General features: G+C 28.7%; 2 protein-coding genes across 3 annotated transcripts in view; both read right to left on the reverse strand.

The window, feature by feature from the left end:
* Positions 1-13,903, reverse strand: part of Glut1 (Glucose transporter 1) — a 48,113-nt gene extending 34,210 nt beyond the window's left edge. Inside the window, exon 1 of the mRNA XM_074240789.1 lies at positions 13,018-13,903. The gene's annotated coding sequence lies outside the window, so the exon portion shown is untranslated. The remainder of the gene's footprint in view (positions 1-13,017) is intronic.
* A 5,462-nt stretch (positions 13,904-19,365) lies between these two features.
* Positions 19,366-23,620, reverse strand: Vap33 (VAMP-associated protein 33kDa). Of its 2 annotated transcripts, XM_074241228.1 has the most exons (8): positions 23,571-23,620; positions 23,232-23,292; positions 22,260-22,329; positions 21,275-21,430; positions 20,992-21,101; positions 20,715-20,894; positions 20,460-20,561; positions 19,366-20,370 (listed from the first exon to the last, which is right to left on the reverse strand). In XM_074241228.1, exons 3-8 carry the CDS (start codon positions 22,315-22,317, stop codon positions 20,197-20,199), a joined length of 780 nt encoding a protein of 259 aa, XP_074097329.1. In that variant the 5' UTR covers positions 22,318-22,329; positions 23,232-23,292; positions 23,571-23,620; the 3' UTR covers positions 19,366-20,196. The 2 variants fall into 2 exon arrangements, with proteins under 2 accessions (XP_074097329.1, XP_074097330.1); XM_074241229.1 differs by lacking the exons at positions 23,232-23,292; positions 23,571-23,620 and adding an exon at positions 22,528-22,788.
* Between the last annotated feature and the right edge of the window lie 54 nt (positions 23,621-23,674).

Raw genomic sequence — 23,674 nt, forward strand, 5'->3', positions numbered from 1 at the left:
GCTCAAGAGCCACCCGAGCAGGTGCACTACAGAAGAGATAACTCAAACTACTAGCACATATTCATAAGTTACATAGGTAACAACTGGGGATATATATGCCTCACTGTGATACGATGCTGATGCTTCTGGTGCCGGTACTTACATTAGCTGGATAGGAATATAAGCCACACTATCCAGCTACCGCGGTTACCTCACACTGCATAATATAAAGACATTCCCAGAGGGAACTGGCTGAAAGGGATGAGATGACATTATGTATAAGGGGATGAAAAATTATTCTTTGGTTTTCATTAATAATCCCTATCGTCTTAATATTTAGATTTATGGTAATATATAATCTTTCATGTGGTTCTCCGGAGTTTTCCTCTTTTTCAAAACTCGGCCGATTTTTGACACCACCAAGAAAACCGATTCAACGGATAAATTTATGATGTATAAAAAAAGTTATCCTTTAAATTTTAACGCTAAATCACTTACAACTTATCGATAGCAGTTTTTCAGACTAAATTTTTTATATTCCTACGTAATCGATAGATTAAAATTTTATTTTTTCATTTTGAGAGTGATTTTAAAAGTTTTAAAACATTGATTGGATATATTTTATGAAATATAAGTTGAGTAATAAACATCTCTATGAAAAAATTATTATGGAATAATAATGAGATTACATTAATATGAATAAATTTTGAATGATATGTAAATATATATTATGAGTTTTCGGTGACGACGATTGATTAGTTTTTTATTGTTTTATGGTATATATGACTAAATTTTTAATGTAATTTACATTAAGAAGTCTTTGACTGTCAAATGAAGAGCATGAAATTCAAAATAACTTTATTATTGTTAAAGTTTTGTTTTTTTTTTCTTTTAAAAATGTTAAAAATAATATGTAGTTAAAAATTAATTTTTTTATTTATATATTTTCAATGTATTTTTAATTATAGTTAAAATATTAAAAACATAAATGAAAAGTTAACTGTTAAAAAAATAACTTGATTTAACAGAAAAGATTTTAAACCAATAAAATCATTTAGAAGAGTTTTATCGTCTTTAATAAAAAAGAAAAATTTTTTAGATCAAGAATTGTTCTCCGAAATCAAGTCAATTTTTTTTTTCTTTCAGTTAATTTGAAATAACACGTAATAAAATGTAAAAAGTTCTCTTAAAATCCATGACAAATATCCTCGGATAAATTAATATAATATCAACAATGAAGACATCAGCTGAAGACACCCAGATTAACAGTAGTCCTTCAAAATTAGATTTAGCTTAAATTCCCGGAACGAAATCAATTATAGAGTGTCCATGTGTATTTAATATAACAACGGAAAACTTGATAACAGTTGACGGGCATAGAGAGACGAAAGGCACGCGGTTAAGACCGTTGGGATTCCAGAAAGGAAAATTTCTGGCTTTATATTATGTATACATCTGTCTATCTATACATAAACTCCCTCAAGTTTAATCTCGACTGGGATTTTGAGATCGATAACACGTCGTATAGTAGTAAAGCTCCACTCTGGGCATACATAGTATAGAAGAACCATAACCAGAACTATAAACAGAGTTTGTGCGACGCCTCTAGCAACCGAAAGAGAGCTAAAGAGTCTGTGTTCACTAAATATGTCTACGTCTGTTGTGCGCGCGTACAATGTGTGAATGTTTAAATCTATTATAACTCAGAATGGCAATTTTAAAAAGAACAGGAAATCTCGGTAATAACTTTCTAAGAAGAATTACTCTTTGTTAATACCGCGCTGACAGCCGACTTGTAAAAATAGCTTGTAATGATACGATATTAATAAAAATTACGTAATTAGTATCGTTGTAATTGAATTAAATTTATTATCATCTAATTTCACTATTACAATGGGCAAAATATAAAATATATTGAAATATAATAATGAAAACAGATTTTTAAATTTTTTGTCAAAAAATTGTTCATTTAAACAAATTTTTTTGATCAAAAAAATTTTTATCTTTTCTCAGTACACAGGAGAGTCAAAAAAGGACGAAAAGTTGTGCGCGTAAGAAGGATTTATGGAATGTGTACGGTGGAGATTAAATGCAATAATGATTTTTATAACTTCATGACTTATTTATTCGTAATTTTGTCGGGTGTTGATGGATGAAGAATGATTGGATAATAGCCGCAAAAAATAGCAGAGAAGGAGGGCACGACCTTGCAGGGTGCGCTCAATTTCACGGTAATTGACACGGAACTGCTGTGCCGTTTAATTGCCCGACGATTAAACTACGCTGTTTTTTGTTCGTGCTTGTTTTTTATCCTGGTGAAATAGTATATATACATGATTAACAAAATTCACTGGGTGAATTTTTACGTGGATGGTTTTATTATTTTCAGTTATTACTTGTTTTTAGTTTTTTCAAAATTAAACATGCACATACAAAATTTTTCTAGCTCCTCTATTCACCGAGTCTCCTCGCGTTACAAATTACTCTATCTGTAGCCAGACTTTTTCGTATATTTTTTCATGCATAAATAATTTATGAATATGTTTATATATATTATATACTAAATTGAAAGTATGATTATAATGAATTTTATTATTAAGTTTTCACTTAAATAATGCAGAAAATAAAATAATATTATGTTTTATTTACCAATAATTTATAATAATAATAGTTTAATGTAAAAGTAAGATTTTTTTTTTGAATTTTTAATTTTTTATCAGCGTAAAAAAAAATTTTTTTAAATTGCATCGATAGTTTTTATTCAAATTTTAACTCAAAAAATTTTTTACACTAATTATTCACTAAATAAATCTTAAAAATTGTAAAATAAATTTAATTTTCAGTATCATTGAATTATCCTAACAAAAAACCAAAAAATCCAAAGTTACTCCCAGAATGAGTTTCAATAAAAATCAACGTCGTCTTTCTTAAACGATTTTGTTGATGGCTCTAAAAAAATATTATCGATATAAAGAGCAATTTTGATACATTATGCTAATAGACATCTTGGGTAGAAGCTGAGTAGAAGAGGTGATTTTATCTTGCGACATCCATACATAACATATATATATATATATATATATATATATATATATATATATATATATATATATATATATATATATATATATATATAGGATATATACGTACGTACATAGGAGCGACGGGATACTTTATTGATGGATGACGTTCAAGAGTGACAACAGCGGCACACTTGAGCGAACAAGTCTCTTTACTCATAAATATATATGCCAACATGTCTCTTTTTCCTTTAGCTATACACATACATCCTCCTGTATACACCTATATCTATGTCTATTTATATGCCTATGTCTATATCTTATATAAAATACATCAGGATTCATGTAGCAGGTATTGAGTTAAAGATACTAGGTGTACACATGTAACCCTAGATAAGAGGATGTATAAGGAGTGATGCGCTAGTGAAACCCAATGTAAAGTAATGGTGTGGATTAATTCCCCAAGCTTTGCTCATATCACTCTTGGGTCTATCATAATTCAAAAATCAATTATTTAAAGATTGTCTGAGTACTTTATCCTTTTTTTGAATTTTATATTCTTTCACGGAAAAAAAAATTAATTTGAATCAAAAAAATAATTCTTAAAAACTTTATCGTCTTTATTTGAGTCGAAAAATTCTTAAACTGAGAAAAAATTTATTTATCGTGGTTTAGTATCTTTGATAAGGAAGCTCCAATTAGAACTCAATTTAGAAACTCCAATTAAAATAAAAATAAAATTTTTATAGGAATAAACCAACGTAAAATAAAGATAGAATTGTTGAATTTGTCAGGTTCGGATTCTCAATTGCAATAATAAGACCTGAAAGGTTTTTTTCTTTCAACATTAAATAAATATAGCATCGACGGACAGGAAAATCAATTTTTAAGAAAAGAAAATAATTTTTCATTCTTTCATCACTTTAGATAAAAACTCTCTTGTTTTAAGAAAAATTTTACTTGAGCCAAGACTATTTTGATATCTTCCTTATCAATTTTTTTAGTTCAAATAAATCTTTTTTTTGGGATGTTTGTTCTCTAAATTGAGGAATAGGACCTAATTGGGATAACCCATGCAGAAAGAAGAAAAATATAAAAATTACATTTAATATCAAAACGTGACACTTTGAAAAAAAATTCTAGTTTGAAATAATATTTTTATAAACTCAATTTGAAATTAATTTTTTTTTTTTTTTTTTTTTTTTTTTTTTTTGGACAAAAAAACTAAAAATAATTATCGACTTGATAAAAGCTAATCGTTGATTTGCATAGGAAATAAAATACTGAAATACATGTTAGGTCGGGAGCATGCTCTGTTGCCCTGTCAACAGCAAGAACCGAAGAGAATTGAAATTCAGTATACAATATAAAACGATAGCGTTAACATAACATCAAAAGAGCTGAGGATGGGGAAACAGCAGATACTACGATATAATAACAAGTAGAGACTCTGAAGAAGATTCTATTCGACGGAGGCCAGATATTAGATCTGAGAGCGGACATAAATGTGATAGGCGATAGAACCCGTGACGCAGAAGCTTATCTAAGATGTTTTAGATGTGGCTTTATTACTATTCTCAACTCGAATAACAATCTCAACTCACAAACATCGAGGTTATATTCGATAACTAAATAGTTGTATGTGTGTATATATGAGCAGGTAATTGCGTTATATTATATCAGTTGACCCCTAAACGAGCTACCAAACTTTGCATACTAATTCCGAGCGCACGGGTCTATAAACTAGACCCCTACAGAGGGGTTGCTATAGAGAAAGGTACAACTACAACTACAACTTGTACACGGAAATTTTACGCTACACAGACATTAGATTGCATTAATAGAGGGCGTTGCTAAATTATTTCGGGTGACCTTTGTCGCATGTATAAGAATCTTCCATTCGTTTATTATATAGGTGCAGTGGTTGGTGCAGTGCAATCATGCGGTTTCACTGCTCCTATCCGCTGCCGAAACAGACCTCTATTATATGTTCTATGTTCTGCTTTACTTGTACTTATATTACTCCAATAGAGACTAGACGGCAAACTGTTAAATAGTAAGCTGTTAATGTGTTATTAGTTATATTATTATTATTATTATTATTATTATTATTATTATTATTATTATTATTATTATTATTATTATTATTATTATTATTATTATTATTATTATTATTATTATTATTATTATTATAGAGAGAAAGAGCTTAGCGCGAGTTTTAACTCTGACGAGGTGTGGGTCGTCTATACAGGGTGTCTCTGAAGTGGCGGGAGTAATTGTTGGGGTCGATAGAGAAAAAAATACTGAATCGAAAGTTCCTGAGCCAAAAATTTTTTTGGGCCATAGAATTTGAGTTATGAATTAAAAACGATAGCCAATCAGAAGCGCGCTATTCGAGAAATGAAAATGAGCGGGGAAGTAGAGGAGACGCGAGAGTGAGATGCTGCAATAGCAGCTTACTCGCTCACACAAAGCCGAGCATGAGAGGGGATTGTGACGCTATGAGCCGAGTACGTAAGTGTGAATGAGTGGATGTATGAGGTCGCAAGCGGACGGCTTAATGTATGAGTGTGTGTCCGTGTATCGCAGCATTATTGGAGGCGTTGTAACGCCGAATTAAAGCTAACCGGGTACTCTAAGACAGAGGAAAAATTTTTATTTTTATTTTTATTCGAAAAAATTTAATAAAAAAAAATAAAAAGGCCCAAGATTTAACCAGACCCACAGAAACGGAGAGTAAATTTTTAATTCTCATTTATTTTGCTGGGGATTATTTTCAAATACAAAAAAAAAAAAGGCTAAGATTCAACTGGAATCCAAAAAGAGATGGATGAAAAAATTTTATTTTTATTTTTAATCAGCAAAATTATTTTTCTTTAAAAAAGAGCCCAATCTCGACTGGAGCAAGAAAAAATGATTGAAAAATTTTATTATTAATTTTCAATCAACAAAATTATTATAAAAAAATAAATGGGCCCAAGTCTCAACCGGACCCAAACAAACGGATAAAAATTTTTATTACTTACTTAATTTGCTGGAAATTATCTTTAAAAACGAAAAAATGCCCAAGACTCGATCGGATCCAAAAAAATAACAGTACAAAAATTTTTTTCCTTATTTTCAATCAGCAAAATTGTTTCTTTTAAAAAAGGCCCAATCTCGACTGGAGCAAAAAAATGATTAAAAAATTTTATTATTAATTTTCAATCAACAAAATTATTTAAAAAAAAAATAGTCCGCAGACTCAACCGGACCCAAACAAACAGATAGATAGTTTTAATTACTTATTTATTTTGATGGGAATTATTTTAAAAAACGAAGAAAATCGCCCAAGACTCGACCGGACCCAAAAAAAAAAAAATAAATTGAAAAATTTTGTTTTCATTTTCAATCAGCCAAATTAATTTCTTTTCGAAACAAGGCCCAATCTCAAACAGACTAAGAGAAACTAATTAAAAATTTTATTTTTATTATTAATCAAATATTATTTAAAAAAGAAAATAAGCCACAGACTTAACCGGACTTAAACAAACGGATAGAAAATTTTTATTACTTACTTAATTTGCTGGAAATTATCTTTAAAAACGAAAAAAATGCCCAAGACTCCATCAGACCGAAAGGGAGATGAATAAAAAAATTTTACTATTCATTTTTAATCATCATAATTAACTTTTTTATAATAAAAGGCTCAATTTCGACCGGACCCAGAAAAAATGATCCAAAAATTTTATTTTTATTGTTGATCATCAAAACTAATTAAAAAAACAAATGAGGCCCTAGACTCAACTGGACCCAAACAAACGGATAAATAATTTTTATTACTTATTTATTTTGCAGGAAATTATTTTTGAAAACGATAAAAATGCCCTAGACTCGACCAGACCCGAAATAAAATAAATTGAAAATCTTTGTTTTTCTATTTTTAATCAGCAAAATTATTTTCCTTTGAAAAAGGGCCTGATCTCGACTGGAGCAAGAAAAAATAATTGAAAAGTTTTATAATGAATTTTTAATCAACAAAATTTTTAAAAAAGAAAATAGGCCCCAGACTTAACTGGACCCAAACAAACGGAAAGAAAACTTTTATTCCTGTTTTTTTGTTGGGAATTATTTTTCGAAACAAAAAAATTGCCCAAGACTCGACCGGACCCGAAAAAGATAAATCGAAAAATTTTATTTCTAAATATTAATTAACTAAATTATTAAGAAAAAAAAATAGACCCAAGACGCAGCAGGACCCAAATAAACGGATAGAAATTTTTTATTACTTGATCACCAAGATTAATTTTCCTTGAAAAGAAAGGCCCAATCTCAAACAGACTTCGAATAACTGATTGAAAAATTTTATTATCAATTATTAATTAACAACATTATTCTTAAAAAAAAATTAATAGGCCCCAGACTCAATCGGACCCAAACAAACGGATCGAAAACTTTTATTTCCCATTCATTTTGCTAGGAATTATTTTTAAAAACGAAAAAATGCCCAAGACTCGACCAGAGCCAAGAATAGAAGAATGCAAAAAAATTTATTTTCTCTTTTCAATAACAAACAAAAATTTATTGAACAAAAATCAGCCTAATCTTGACAAGACGATAAAAAACTGATTGAAAAAATTTATTATCAATTATTAATTGACAAAATTATTTCAAAAAAGAAAATAGGCCCCAGACTCAACCGGACCAAAACGAACAGATAGAAAATTTTTATTACTTATTTCTTATGCTCGGAATAATTTTTGAAAACAGAAGGAATTGCCCAAGACTCAACCGGACCCAACCAAACGGATGGAAAACTTTCATTTCTCATTTATTTTGCTGGGAATTATTCTGTAAAATAATTTTTCAATTAATCGTCAGGTAAAATGTCAAAAAATAAATTAAAACAAACATTGAACTCAAGTCCCAATAATTTTGATATTTTAATTAAAATTATTTTTTAATTAATTGACAGGTAAAATGTCAAATAAGGAATTGAAAAAAAAATCGCTCTCGAGTCCTGATAATTTTGATATTTTTATTAAAATTATTTATCAGTTAATTAACAGGTAAAATGTCAACTAATAAATTAAAAAAAAATTGAACTCAAGTCCGAATAATTTTGATATTTTAATTGAAATTATTTATCAGTTAATTGACAGGTAAAATGTAAAAAATATACTAAAAAAAAAAAAAATCGCTCTCGAGTCCTGATAATTTTGATATTATTATTAAAATTATTAATCACTTAATCAACAAGCGAAATGTCAAATGATAAATTAAAAAAAAATTGAACTCAAGTCCGAATAATTTTGATATTTTTAATAGAATTATCTATCAGTGAATTAACAGGTAGAATGTCAAATTATAAATTAAGAAAAAATTGAACTCAAGTCCGAATAATTTTGATATTTTTATTAGAATTATCTATCAGTGAATTAACAGGTAGAGTGTCAAATTATAAATTAAGAAAAAAATTGAACTCAAGTCCGAATAATTTTGATATTTTTATTAGAATTATCTATCGGTGAATTAACAGGTAGAATGTCAAATTATAAATTAAGAAAAAATTGAACTCAAGTCCATTGTTTGTCCGGTTGATTCTGGGCCCTATTTTTTTTTTTCAAAATAATTTTCTCGATTAATAATAAAAATAAAATTTTTCAATCAGTTTCTTCTAGTCCGGTTGAGATTGGGCCTTTTTTTAAAAGAAACAATTTTGCTGATTGAAAATAAGGAAAAATTTTTGTACTGTTATTTTTTTGGATCCGATCGAGTCTTGGGCATTTTTTTCGTTTTTAAAGATAATTTCCAGCAAATTAAGTAAGTAATAAAAATTTTTATCCGTTTGTTTGGGTCCGGTTGAGACTTGGGCCCATTTATTTTTTTATAATAATTTTGTTGATTGAAAATTAATAATAAAATTTTTCAATCATTTTTTCTTGCTCCAGTCGAGATTGGGCTCTTTTTAAAGAAAAATAATTTTGTTGATTAAAAATAAAAAATAAAATTTTTCATCCATCTCTTTTTGGATTCCAGTTGAATCTTAGCCTTTTTTTTTTTTTTTGTATTTGAAAATAATCCCCAGCAAAATAAATGAGAATTAAAAATTTACTCTCCGTTTCTGTGGGTCTGGTTAAATCTTGGGCCTTTTTATTTTTTTATTAAATTTTTTCGAATAAAAATAAAAATTAAAATTTTTTCCTCTGTCTTAGAGTACCCGGTTAGCTTTAATTCAGCGTTACAACGCCTCCAATAATGCTGCGATACACGGACACACACTCATACATTAAGCCGTCCGCTTGCGACCTCATACATCCACTCATTCACACTTACGTACTCGGCTCATAGCGTCACAATCCCCTCTCATGCTCGGCTTTGTGTGAGCGAGTAAGCTGCTATTGCAGCATCTCACTCTCGCGTCTCCTCTACTTCCCCGCTCATTTTCATTTCTCGAATAGCGCGCTTCTGATTGGCTATCGTTTTTAATTCATAACTCAAATTCTATGGCCCAAAAAAATTTTTGGCTCAGGAACTTTCGATTCAGTATTTTTTTCTCTATCGACCCCAACAATTACTCCCGCCACTTCAGAGACACCCTGTATACGAGTATGATAGCTAAGTGTTAATTAATATCTGACTTTATATAATATATAAGCAGCAGCTTATGTTTAAATATTTTGTTTCAGTAATTAGTTTGCATTTATATTAGGCTGGATAGTTTATCACGGCTGAAACGGTGATATGAAATTGTTGCCAAGTTTTATTGCTTTCAGAGATTATACTACTTTTTTTTTTTGTTTTAATTTATAAGCTAAATTAAAAAAATTTTTTAGTTTGTGTTTTTGAGTTTTGGGTACAAAAATACAGAGTGATCAATTTTCCGACATTGTCGAAAAAAATTTTTGGGATAATTAATAGATAAATCATTTTTATTAATAATTAAAAAATATTTGACAGTTAATTAATATCTTTAAAACTAAATGAATTTATAGAAAATCTATTAATTTATTTTATAATCTATTTAAATTATATGGAGTTATAAAAAAGGCCAAAAGAAAATTTCGACACTTATTTTTTATTACACTGTCTAAATTTATGTTTATTAACAACTAAAAATACTTATTAACACTTAAAAAATTTTATACAATTTAAATTAGTAGAAACTTAACAATTTTTTGAATATTTAAATTTAAAAAATTAAAAATTAAAAAGAAAAATTGTCAGATGTCTGTCAACTTCAATATAAAAATTTTTTTTTCTCACGAAATTAAAAAATAAAAATAATTAACAATTTTACCAAAATTCCATTGAACTCTCATCTAGCCTCAGCAAAAAATCCTCTAAAAGAAATTCCCTATCAAAAGAACAAAAAGGAATAAAAAAAAGCAACCACCTACAGTGGATTAAATTCCGTTTGATGTAATTACAGATGTACTACTGAAACGTACAATACCATTTAGATACGATCTACTCGGGTAGCCTTCCGGTCATTAGGAAATGTTGATTTTAAGGTCTCTGCAGTGCTCGGGGTATCTCATTACCGGAAACCCGAGGAAAGTTAACTTTCATTAGGATAAGGATTATATTCGCATCATCCTAATTCTTACATTAAAGTTCATCAAGTGACCCTTCTTCCCCTTCCCCTGTATTATAATTTAACAAACAGCCATCGCCACCACCTATATTATACTCCTGACACGATCACGATGCACTGCTCCTATATAAACCACTGATAAATATAAAATCCAGCACAGCACAGGTTATTGCAAGCCAGCAGCACACCTTCGTGCACTTCGAAAATCAATTATTCCCTCTACTCTTAGTTATATACGCTATACCTCATTCATCCTAAATAAATCGTTCTATTCGTTCTTTCTTCAATAGAAATATTAAATAGAAATAGAAGCTCACCTTCGCCTGGTCTCTTCTTCCTTTATCATCCTCCCAATTATTTTTATTTTTCTATAATACAATATATTTATATATTTTACTTTTATTATATTGTATTTACTCTCCCTATCTTTCATTTTCTCCCCAGCCCCAACTTTAACTCAAATTTTTTTTTTGTTCTCGTTGCACATTTTCCCAAAAAATCTATAAAAAAAATTTAGATAAAGAAGCAGCAAGATAAAAAAAAATGACATTTACAATAGTGGATTAGCAAAAAAAAAAAAAAAAAAAAGAGTATTTATTAAAATGTCACAGTAGGTCATAAGAGTAAGCGTGTGGGTTAAGATATTTATTTAAACCGATAATTGGTGATGTTGGAATTAAAATAGAACGACAGATGGGTGTCCGCAGTCACCCGAGGTCAATCAAACTCTGACGCGCACGATGGGCAATCGGACATCACCAATGCTCACTACTCTATATATCACACTCAGATCCACTGTATAAAGCTTTATGTATGTATATAGATGTACATATAGCTTATATATAGGTATGTGATACACTTTACGGTGGATATAGGTATATATGGGACGTGAAACACTATATCTGCTCTCAGCTCGCAAACTTCACTGGTGAAACTCCCAAGCCACCAGTTTTGTCGCAGGACAACTTAATCGCTTTCTATTTCTCGCTCCCTTATTCGAACCTTTTCCTGTTCTGTACCTACTACATATACATTTATACATTTATATAGATCTATTCGTATATACATGTCCTTTTAATGATATATACTATTGCCAATAGTTTGTCTATTGTCACAGAATGTATATATATGTATCTGGGAAGTTCAGTTCTTGTAATGATACAAGTTATATCTCATGTTATCCAAAATAATTCTCTAAATCACATTTTCATCTTCAATCATTTATTATTATTATTTATTATTAAGGCTTTTTGTACTTTTTTTTATAGGTACAAATTTAATGGGTCTTAAAATAGTGATAAATAAAATAGTCATTTATTATTTTTTAATGCTAAGAAGATTATAGTGCATTAGAGAAGTTGGAAAAATTTATTTGACAATCTGTTTATATGTGTTCAAAGTTTTTTTATACATATGTTCAAAACATAAAAAAATTAATTTTTTTTTGTTGAGTTAAAAATATATGTCATGTATATTTATATGGGAAAGCGAATTTTAATTGATGTTTATTTATAAATTTTGAATTTACCGTTTTTTACTGTTAGTATAATTTTTAAAAAAATTTTTAATGAAAATTATTATTATTATTTATTATCACAGAAAATAATACCAATTAAAATTAATAAAAAAATTGAATATTTGATTAAATTCAAAACAAATAATAAAAAAAAAAAAAAAAAATTTGTTTAATAAGAATTAAATTTCACATATATAAATGTTTTAATATCGATAATAATGATAATAATAATAATAACAATTGATAAATTGATTAACAAAGAGCGAATAAAAGTTTTAGGTGTGTCCTCATTAAACTAAAAACTAACTACCCATTTAAACATCGTAATATTTATTTATTTATATTTATATGAAAAAACATGTAGAGTAATTTAAACTGCCGACGTTCGTCTATAGAAAGGTATCGATTGGTTTAGTGAACTGGTAACACTTGTATCCGTGATTTCACGAGGTCGTTTCGTTTGAGTCTGCAAATCGAACACACGATTCTTATATTTTAAGACAAAGTAACACAGTGTGTTGTTGTGCAAGCCTTATAACATAATGCTTCGCAATTCACTAACAACCCCGTCAATATTACCCGCAATAAATTTCCCGAGCAAACACACACCTACTGCAAAACCAACAACAGCGCTAACGATTAATAATTACAGGACAATATAAAAAAAAAAATTGAATATTTAAATAACATAATTTATAACCAATAGAGCAATACTCAACTCGCCCTCTGGATCCAATTCGGATCTTGTGCGTCACGACCTCGTCTCGATAAAAAATAACCGATAATAATAATTTAGCATTCATCGCACGCATTTGAATTCATGGTACGTTCAATAATTTTTTTTTATTGTTCTAAAACAGAAAAAATTTGACAAAATTTGAAAAAAAAAAAAAAAAAGTAAATAATAGTCATAAGCAAATACCTACCCAGTTGAGTTGATTTTTCTGGACTAGCATTCCCGTGGAATTGAGGCCGCGTTTAAACTAGGTGTTTTAACCTGGCGGTTAGCAATGATGTAGTTGACAGTAGTTGTTGAAACACCACCGACGGCTGTCAAGACACTACTGATTACAAGTACAGTTACAGCTAAAACTCTGGCGAGTATCAGAGCTCCGGTTATTATTATTATTGTTATACCAGTAATAATAATATTAATAATGACAATAATAACAACAACAACGCTGCGATCATCAGCAGTTGTAATGAGTGGTAGTAGTTGTTGCGGTTGTAATAGATAACTGACGTTGCCAGTGACAACTTTTGAATGATAGACTGTTGTTATCATTGCAACTCCCCTGGTTAAATTTTTTATAAATTTTCCCCATATTAATTTAAAATCACTTTTTTTAATTGATTTTAATTCAACCAGTTTTTGTTTTTCTTCAATAAAATAGTCACTCCAATCACCGCTTTTCCTTACACACGACATCGTACATCTTCGCGAGCTTTTATTTCTTCAGCTAACAAATAAGTATAAATATACATTTGGACATTCATTTATTACCAATTAACCCAACAAAAAAATAAAATAAAATTTGAAAAAATTATTTCTCCATAAACTGACTTTGTAAAAAAAAAAATCACACACCCCCGCTTAAATCTCACTGCGGCCCCGATGGATTTACAGAAGCAGGTTAGGAGAAAAATAGAAATAAAAATAGCACCGCGCGACCAAGACGACTGATTTGTTGTTATTATTGAAACTAACAACAATAACAATAATAATAATAATATAAATAATTATTATTATTTAAATAAATAATCAGACGGAGTGGGACACAGGGAAAAGCACACACGAAATACAAAATAGCAATAGTAAAGCGGACGGGAAAGGCGGTGGTCCGTCGAACAACGTTGGGCACTCTCCCTGTCTAGTTGACGTCCGACTCGACGGTGGCGACGGCAGGAGACGACGCCCCAACTCGACGGTATCCTCTCAACTCGACTCGACTCAACTTTGGTTTCGACGTAAAGCGCGAGTAGAGCTACGGTACGACCACCAGACTCGATATATAGATATAGAGATCTACAGGGATAAATATATGGAGCAGCGACAGCGATTCGCGCAGTGCTGTGCCTCGTGTACACGCATGATGGGTTTATTCAAAGGGTGCAAGTCCATACGCGCAACCCCCAACCGGACCAATCCCGTCGACTCTCGTCTATGTGTGCTAGCTACGTGCCAAAGTGTGTGTGTATGTGTGTGTGTGTGTGTAAATAATATAAAACTCACACACTGTAAAATCCCGAGTATCGATGCCGAGACTCGACCCGGGAAAACAATTGTTACTATTTAAATAAATAAGCAGTTTAAAAATTTTTTTAAACAATTCAAACCCAAGGGTTGGAAATAGCGAATCAATAGTTGTTAATTGGAAAAAAACGGTGCATAGATAATTAGAGATAAGGAGGGTGGTAATGAGCGGTAATACGGAGGTCGGAAAAGGAGCATAGGGGAAGGGAAAATGATAATGAAATAGACGCGGGTTCCGCGAGCTTTTGTAGGCGACCTGGAATCAGCGGTAAAGCTGCTAGAAGGAGGGAGTTAAGGAAGCCCTTGAAATCAATAGCCAGCCGGTACCACCTCCCTGCTGCGATCCCTTCCCGTGGTGTGCTTCTCTCTCATCCGTGATCGTCGCGCACAGTCCAACCTCTCTTTACTTCCATTCGTGAGTGCTGGCACACTCGTCCGCACTCTACTACTCGCACACGAGTCAATGTGAGCTTGCAAGCTTCAATCGTGGTGGTCGTGGTGGTGGTGGTGGTGGTGGAGTTTCTTTCTTCATGACTTATATAGAAATTTATGTATGTATTTTACTCTGATACTGAAAATTTTCAGTACATCAGTATGTGGATGGATGGATATGTGGGCAAAAGTTTCCTCATGCTAATTTTTTTTCTCTACTCATACTCGTCCTCGAGCCATTACCGTCCGTCTCGCTTCCGCGGCGGCGAACTTCTTCATATTTATTTTTATATCCGGTGCGACTTTTGGCGAGCCGCATTGCAACCTCGGGCTCGCGGTAAATGCAATTCTATGACCATGCGTCACCTTTTTAGCGTTAAGTCTCGTGTTTTATCTTAAATGCGCCCAGTTGGGTAGAAAGTTTCGGCTTTTTTAGTCCCATTATTTTTTTGATTGATATTTATATCAGCTAGGAAATTTTACTATTGGTGATATTTTGAGGATTTATGCGAGAGTGACTATAAATTTTAGTTTCGGTTGTCAGGTGGCTCCACCTATTTTTGGTCGTAAAACATTAAAAAGTTTTTCGTGGGTTTTGTTACTAATAAAAAAAATTCGGATTATTACTTTTGTAAATAATAGTCGGGAAATATTTTTGGAATTTTTTATTTTATTTGGATAAAATACTGGAGCTTTTTTAAGTTAATATCGAGAAGTGATGATGGCAATTATAGTAAAAAAAAAAAAAAAATAGCTAGATTAAGAAAATTTTTTTGATGCAAGATCATATATTCTGGATAATTATTTGAAGAATTTATTGAAATGATTTTTATTTAATTGAAATATTTTTTATTTAGAATTTAATAAATTCAAAAGGTTAATTTAAAAAAATTTTTGAATCGAGAAATTTTTAGAAAAAATTTTGTTTAAATATAAAAATGTTTTTCTTAAATCGATTAAAAAAATTATTTATTTTTCCACAATTACATAAATTGTACTTATTTAAACTTTTGCTGCTTGATTCAAAATAAATAAATTCTTCAATGCAATTTTAAATAGATTATATCAAAGAATTTATTTTAAATCAATCAAAAAAAATTCTCGATTTTTCTTCAATCAAATAAATTTATCTTATTTCAACTTCAGCTGGTTGATTAAAACCAAAAAAATAAATGATCAATAGATCGAAAAAAGTTTTTCGGCAAAAAGTAAACTCTGAGCGATTTGTTTATCCGCAACCCATCTATCTAAGTGGTTGTTTTAAAACCGTCTATCTTAAATGAATCAACTATTTTCCTGGTACAAAGCTTAGAGAAAAAGCAGCGAAACAATTAAATTTTTTTATCTAAAACAAAATAAAAGTAAAGTAAAGGCTACTCGTTACCCCTCGGTCTGGTATATTTATATGTACCACAGTACTTGTGTTTCTTTTAGCTTTGAAACACAACTTGACGTGTCGTTTACAGCGTTTGAAGCTTTGACATTATTGCCGGAGGATGAAAAAATTTTTATAGCGCATCTTGGTCTCGTGAACTTGCAGTAAACCGAGGAACTTTCAGTCGGAGATGAAAAAAAAAGTGATAAACGAGGAGCAGGATCAGGATCAGTAGGAACGTGATGGGAGATTTCAGATGGAAGATGCAAGATAGAAGACATGAATAAGAAGGGTCGCCGTTGCTACCAAAGCTGCAGTGTCGCCCTCTGAACATATAGATATAAATACGTAAAAATATATATATATATATATATATTCCACCCCAGGAGTTTCTTCCTCTCCCTCCTCTTGCTCTTTCATCCTTCCAGATCCTATCCCGTATAATGCACGCACGTAGAATGACGCAAAGCGCATAGCACGGCAAGGCCCGCCGTTGACCTACTACTATTGGGTGGCGGGTCGTCGCAAGCTCCCGTTACGTGCTCTCAAACCTCATACGCTCTCGCAAGCTCACTCTCCCGGATAGGAGACACTATTCCTTCTACCTTATACTTCTATTCCATTCACTATTTTATTTTCCACCTTCCATCCTTCATCTGTCTCTCCTCCCGACCTCTTCGCCTCCTCTAAAATGATTTTCTCTACATCAATGCATGGATATATCTATGTGTGGCACTTTCACGTTGTGCCAAAGAAAGGAGTACAGTTACGTATATAATAATGGATAAAAAAAGCTTCGAACAAGAAGAAATAAACTTGAATATCGTATAGTACGGTAACAAAAGCCAAATCATTTGATGGCTCTCGAAAAACTATCTTTTAAAAGGTATTTTTTTATCTTTATCAATAAAATACCTCAAGAGGCTCCTCCAGAATCATGTTTACCTAAAAATCCAAATACTGGAGGATAATTGGCGAGTTTTATTTTTGTTCGTATACTTTTTTTTTTTTTATTATTATTATTCTGCTAATTACTTTTACGTGTGTCTATTCTGTTAAAATAGCTGATGTGGAAATTTATATCGATGATTTATTGTTTCGGTAATTAATTTTTTTTTTCTTTTTTTTTTTTTTTTTAGCTCTACGGAAAAAAGCAATTAAAAAATTACAATGTAGTAATAAGAAGTTTGAATAAAAAAAATTAAAACTTTAAGTTTATAAAAATTCAATTTTTTAACGAGCACAATTAAAAAATTTTTTTATAAATATTTAACTATTTAACTCAGAATAAAAAATAAAAATTATTTTAAACTCTAAAAAATTTAGAGACTAAGCATCCGAGAAATGATGAGTTATTTTTGTAACAAGTACTTGGAATGTAACGATTTAGATGCAAGTTTTTAACATAGAAGCAATTCTTCGATCTGATTCAAGACCTGACGTCATAGAGTCCTGCGGGTATGACCTCGATTCACAAAGTCGTGGCAAAAACCTTGTGCCTCTAACGCAACTGGCCATAAGTTACACGTTACAAGTTATAATTATAATTATATTTTATAATAACGTCTTACATAAATTTTTTTTTTTTTTAATCGCTAAGTAATCTCAGTACAATTATTAATATTTATAAATAATAAATTTTATTGAATATTATTTAAAATAAATAACATTGCAACTCGCTTATATAGTAATCAAAAATGTGCTAAACATCCTATATCATTTGTCAAGCTATTAATTATTCCTACATTTATATTATTTTATTAAATATTATCATTATCATTATAATTATTATTATTATTTCTCGTCAATTTCCAGTGTGCATAGTTGACTAATTGTAAGTAAAAGTGCTATTTGTTCCTGGCAATAATAATATACAATAATATATTGTTCTGTATCTTGGTGTCGAATCTTCAATACACGACTAACAATAAATTATTGCTGTTTCATTTAATTATTATTATTTATTTTTCCAGATATTTATTTGACTTATTTACACATTTATAATAAAAGTCAATCGATGGTATATATACATATATATATATATATATATATATATATATATATATATATATATATATATATATATTCATTTTAAATTTTAAATATTTTAATAGCTAAAAACACGCCCGATATATTTATCACGGATGAAAGCTAGTGAGTCGTTATTTTTTTTTTTTAATATTAAATAGGTGATTTGTCACTTTACATTTAATTACCAAATAAACTAAACAACGTGTACTTATTTATTCTTTAAAACATCTAGTCTTATTTTATTAAATATTTATGTATTATGTATTATATTATAATCATTATTGAGACTGTAAGGTATAAAAACTTGACTTTTTAATTAATCATGACGTTAGTAATGACGTGCTTGACATTAATTTCTTCTTTCAAGTGTACAATCAATTAACTTTACAAGCAACAATTATTTTTACTAAATAATTAAAACCATACTCCGTTGTTTATTATTATAATTTATAATATTCATTAGTTAACTATTAAGACTAGTTGGAAGAAACAAGCGGGCTATATAAATAAACGCATCACAATTTTAAACAAAAAATAGCCTCATACAAATGTCTCAATTTTTTTTTTTAATTTTATAAAATTTATTTTATTTTTATCAGCTTATAAATTACTGTCGAAAAATTTTTTATTTAATTTATGACAAATATATCTTGCTTTAAAAAAAAAATTAATTAATTTTTCAAAGTGATTAATTTTACAGATTTAAAATAAGTGAATTTTAACAAAAATTTTTACACTGTATTTTGAATTAAAGAAATCGATAATTGATAAAAAATAAATTTTTTGAGATATATTTGTCATAAATAAATAAATAAATTTTTTAGCAGTCGTATAAGTACGCAAAAAAAATTTTATAAATTAAAACATGCAAGTCAACAAACTGATAACTGATAAAAATAAATAGATGTACATAATTCTGTTATATAATGCAAAATATACTAATGACATGTATGATTTTATTAGAAAAACAAAAATTAAGAATGATAATAATAATAATAATTACAATACGGTCATTTGCAGATCAGATAATTGAGTAGTAAGTAAAGTTGTTGGTTTGTTAATATTAATAAATTTCGTCAATAGCAAATTAATAGAATGGTTATTGAATTTAAATATTTATTTATTGGTTTTTGTTTGCTTAATTAAATTAACCAAAGCTATTAATCATCAAACACAAATAACTATGTCAAAAATGATATATTTTGGTTATCTGTCTCCGTGATGTTCAGCTGATCAACACTTTATATACACTGTTTAATAACTAATTAATTAATAAATTGATAAAAAAAAATAATCATTAATCGTGCTCGATTTCTCAGAGCCTCAAATATCAACACTTACTCATCGTTCGATTACACAAATATAATCAACTAATTATTAATAATAATAGAAATAGATCACGTCGAAAGACCAACAATAATCAACATATTTTTCTTATTAAATTGGCGACATTTACTTTTTATCATTTTATTATTCTTAATATAGTTATTCTGTCAAGCGCAATTTATCAATTTAATATCTTTCCTCTCACTTTAAATATATTTTTATTTAATTACTTTTTTTTTTTTTTTTAGTATTTTGTTTAAAACTTTGATCCTAAGCGATTTTATTTCTATAGTAAATAAAAAAAAAAAAAAAAAAAAAAATTAATTCGATCAATAAGTTTCCTTCTCTTCTTACTACTTTTATTAATCAAACAAAGTTAAAATAAATAATAATAATAATAATAATAATAGAAATTGAATCAGAATAAAAAATTAAAGTCTGGTAATAAAAATACATTTTTAATTTTAAATCTAAAAAAAAAATTAATCTGTTGGATGATAATTACTTTTTAAGTGGATTGTTGTGCTACTAATTTTAGTAACATATTTTTTTAGAGAAAATTAAATAAATAATAGCGAATTATAATGGCGTTGTGACAGTAAAAATAAAAGGAGAGAAGGCTAAATAAAATATATTTGGGATAAACGGGTGCGCTGAGGATGTATACACGTTGAGCAAGAGAACTGCTCAGATTAATTTTCCGAAGAAATAACCAATTATCAAGACAACGACCGCTGCAATTGCTAGAGTAGGTGTCATATTCAATAGTTGTGGATTACTACGTTCTAAAGACCCAGATGTCATTCGTCCTGACGTTATGTTTCCACCTTTTTCCATATTTCGGTATCTCAATAGTTCTTCCTATTTTTTTAATCAACAATAAATACAAAATAAGTTCACTTATACTCACTAAATAAATAAATAAATTATTGGATAATTAAATAAATTACCTTGAGTTGAAGACATTCCTGCCTCAAATTACTTTCTTCTTCCCTCAAATGATTGACTTCTGCAGCGGCTTTCATTAACTTTTCTTCGTACTCAATAAGTTGCTGGAAAACAAACGATATTTAATAATTTAATTATTATATAAAAATAATATGACATTTAACTCTTTTTACTTCATTTAATTATCGATTAAGAGTGTAGCTAATAATAAATATTATAATTATAATTATAATTATAAAAATGAGTAATTAATTTACTTTGTCAGTCGATTTAGCTCCATCGCCAGTGGCTTTATTTTTTCCATTAACTGTACTGGGCTCGTTTTTAGACTGAGTTGGAGCAGCGGACACTTTTCCAGATGTGTTACCGCTTACTGGGTTCTCAAACACGCACTTTAATTTGTACTCCATAACCAAATCCTCATTGATGTCTTTCCACTATAAAATTGCATTAAACAAAAAAAAAATGTGTTATAAAAAATCAAATACAAACTTACTATCATTATAATCGATAAATATGTTAATAAATATTTACCACATCGTGGACACAGTCGTCATTGTCACCCTCTTGTGCTATAACTGTTTGTACCATGAACTTGTGTTTGTTTTTTTCATTTGGATCAAACTCATATGGTTGTAAACAAACTAAAAAATAAAATAAAGATTATTAAATTCGTTATTTTTTTTTTTTTTTTTTTTTTTTTTTTATATTCTAGCTTTCATTTAAAATTTTCATAAAATATGTGTCTTGAAAATTGAAATTACAACATCAACTTATAAATAATAATTTACATAAATAAATCGAATAAATAACAAACCTGCTATTTCAGTAACTTCTTTAGCTTTGAGTGCTCCGCTGTTTGGTCTTACGCAGTATCTCTTTGGAGCAGTAGTCTTTATTTTAAAATATACTTTTTGAGTTGTTGGATTAATTAACTTTATGTATGATGTGACTGGTGAACCTGTAAATGGGCCTATAAAAAAAAAAAATAAATAAATTACATATATAAAAAAATTTTTAATTTTAACTAAATTATTTGGACATACGCCAGAATTTATTATTTTTAATTAATTTTAGTTGCAAACAATAAAGCTTTGTTTAAAAAAAAATATTTATAGTGTTTATCAATAATTAAATTTTATCGTTAAACAATAAAAAAATATTCAAGTCTATACAAGGTAAATTAAATCTCGTTACTTAAACCGTATTAATAATTAACTTAAAACCTAGATAATATCTAGAACATTTAATATCAATAGCTTTGTAAATTCTAAATATAAATGTTCAATTAAAATGCTAGCATAATCTATATTTTTTATTGAACAAATTCCAATAAATCTGCCTAATAAAATAATCGTATTATAAATAGACAACTGATCACTAAAAACTGTCAGTTAAATATTATCAGTCATAAATATCTCTCACTAATTACTCAGGTAAATAAAACCCACAATACCAATAATTATTATAGTTAAAATGCAGAGTCATGTATTGTGATAAATTACCGGTTAAAAAAAATTTAACCCTCGATTTTATAAAAAAACTATTGAGTCACTTGAATAAATTTTTAAATAATAATTATTATTATTATCAATAATTACACTTGGGTCAATAATTGTAAAATCATTTTACGAAAATATACAATACACAATAGAATAAAATTGACTAGAATAAGAAAACTCTAATAAATCGCCATGACACATTTTTTTTCACATCATGACCATCATCTTATCGACAATACATGCCGTAATATACTTCTAATAACTAAAACAATTAAAATAATTGACAAATAAAACACCCACCACGGAATCGCAACTCGCCCTGAGGTTCGATAGTTAAAACTTGCTCCGGCTTGGTCATTTTCTTCAGAATCTTTGAAAAAAAAAAAATATTAGTTAGTTTCTCGTGAATCACCAACAGTACGATCTTCAATGTCTTACAATATTTATCTATATCTATATATCTATGCCTATAATATATGTACATACATTCGTATATATATACTTATACACACAGGCATAAATATATACGTATAAAATTTTTTTTCTTACATATATACTAAATACCTACATGTATAATAAAAATGTATAGATATACCGCGTGAATATCTGTAAAATATGTATTTTTTGTGTCTGCTGGTTTTATTGACACTGAATTACTTTACGTTGAATATTACATACAGTTATATTACATACAGGTAATTATTTTTTATTATTATTATATTACTGTAATAATAACAAATGTCAAAAAATGAGCCTGTGATAAATAAAATATTAAAGTTGATATTAGACTCGCACTTATTATTTTCCAACGATTCCGTTAAAACTAATTCTCTGATTTCGCTCAGCCTTCAACACAAAAATGTATGTAATCCTAAGTACGCATGCGTCATCAAGGAAATTAAACACTAAAAACGTTTTATGTGTACATACTAGTTACGTCACTGTCGCCATTACTACGCAAATCATTTCAATTACTTTTATTTCCACATATAGGTGCTTAATGTTTCCAATCCTTGTAAAATTAATGACACTGAAGTAAACTGATATTACAAATTTTTTAGCAATTTAATTATTATAAAAAAAAATATTATTAAAAAGTTTCACATGTGAAAATTAATAAAAATTATAAGTGAAAATTTTTGGAAGCATTTTTTTATTCTAATTGATTTGTTAAAAAAATTTTTTTAAAATTAACAGCTGACGGCTAACTTCAGTGTTATTAAAATTAACCAACAAAAAATACCTCAATTTTATATCACTGCAAGTATTTACCTGTTTTGTCAATTACTCTTCAATCTCCAGGAAAAAAATGTCTCCAAAATTTTTTCAGTGCCTAAAAAAAAAATTAAATTAAACTTTTGATTGAACGATTTTTCGGATTTTATTAAAATTACAATTGTGATACTGAAGCTAGCTGACATCTGATGATTTTTAGGATTTTTTTTAAACAAATAAATTATAATAAAAAATTAAAAATTCCACTTGTAGATGCGTAAAAAAGTTTTTATTATAATTAAAAAAAAAAAATGTTTTTTTTAATTGTAATTTATTTGTGGTAAAAATAAAAAAAACGACAGATGTTTGCTAACTTTAGTTTTATATTATAAATACCTGACGCTGTCAATATGTGCCTCAAATTCTCAAGACTACTGACCAGATAAGAAAATATTTCAACGGTCAATTTTCAAATTCCAGATGACAAACGCAATTGGTTA

This window comes from Cotesia typhae, unplaced genomic scaffold, assembly GCF_013202065.1.
Source record: "Cotesia typhae breed Kobodo isofemale line unplaced genomic scaffold, CoteBio_Ctyphae contig_33, whole genome shotgun sequence".
NCBI lineage: Eukaryota > Metazoa > Arthropoda > Insecta > Hymenoptera > Braconidae > Cotesia > Cotesia typhae.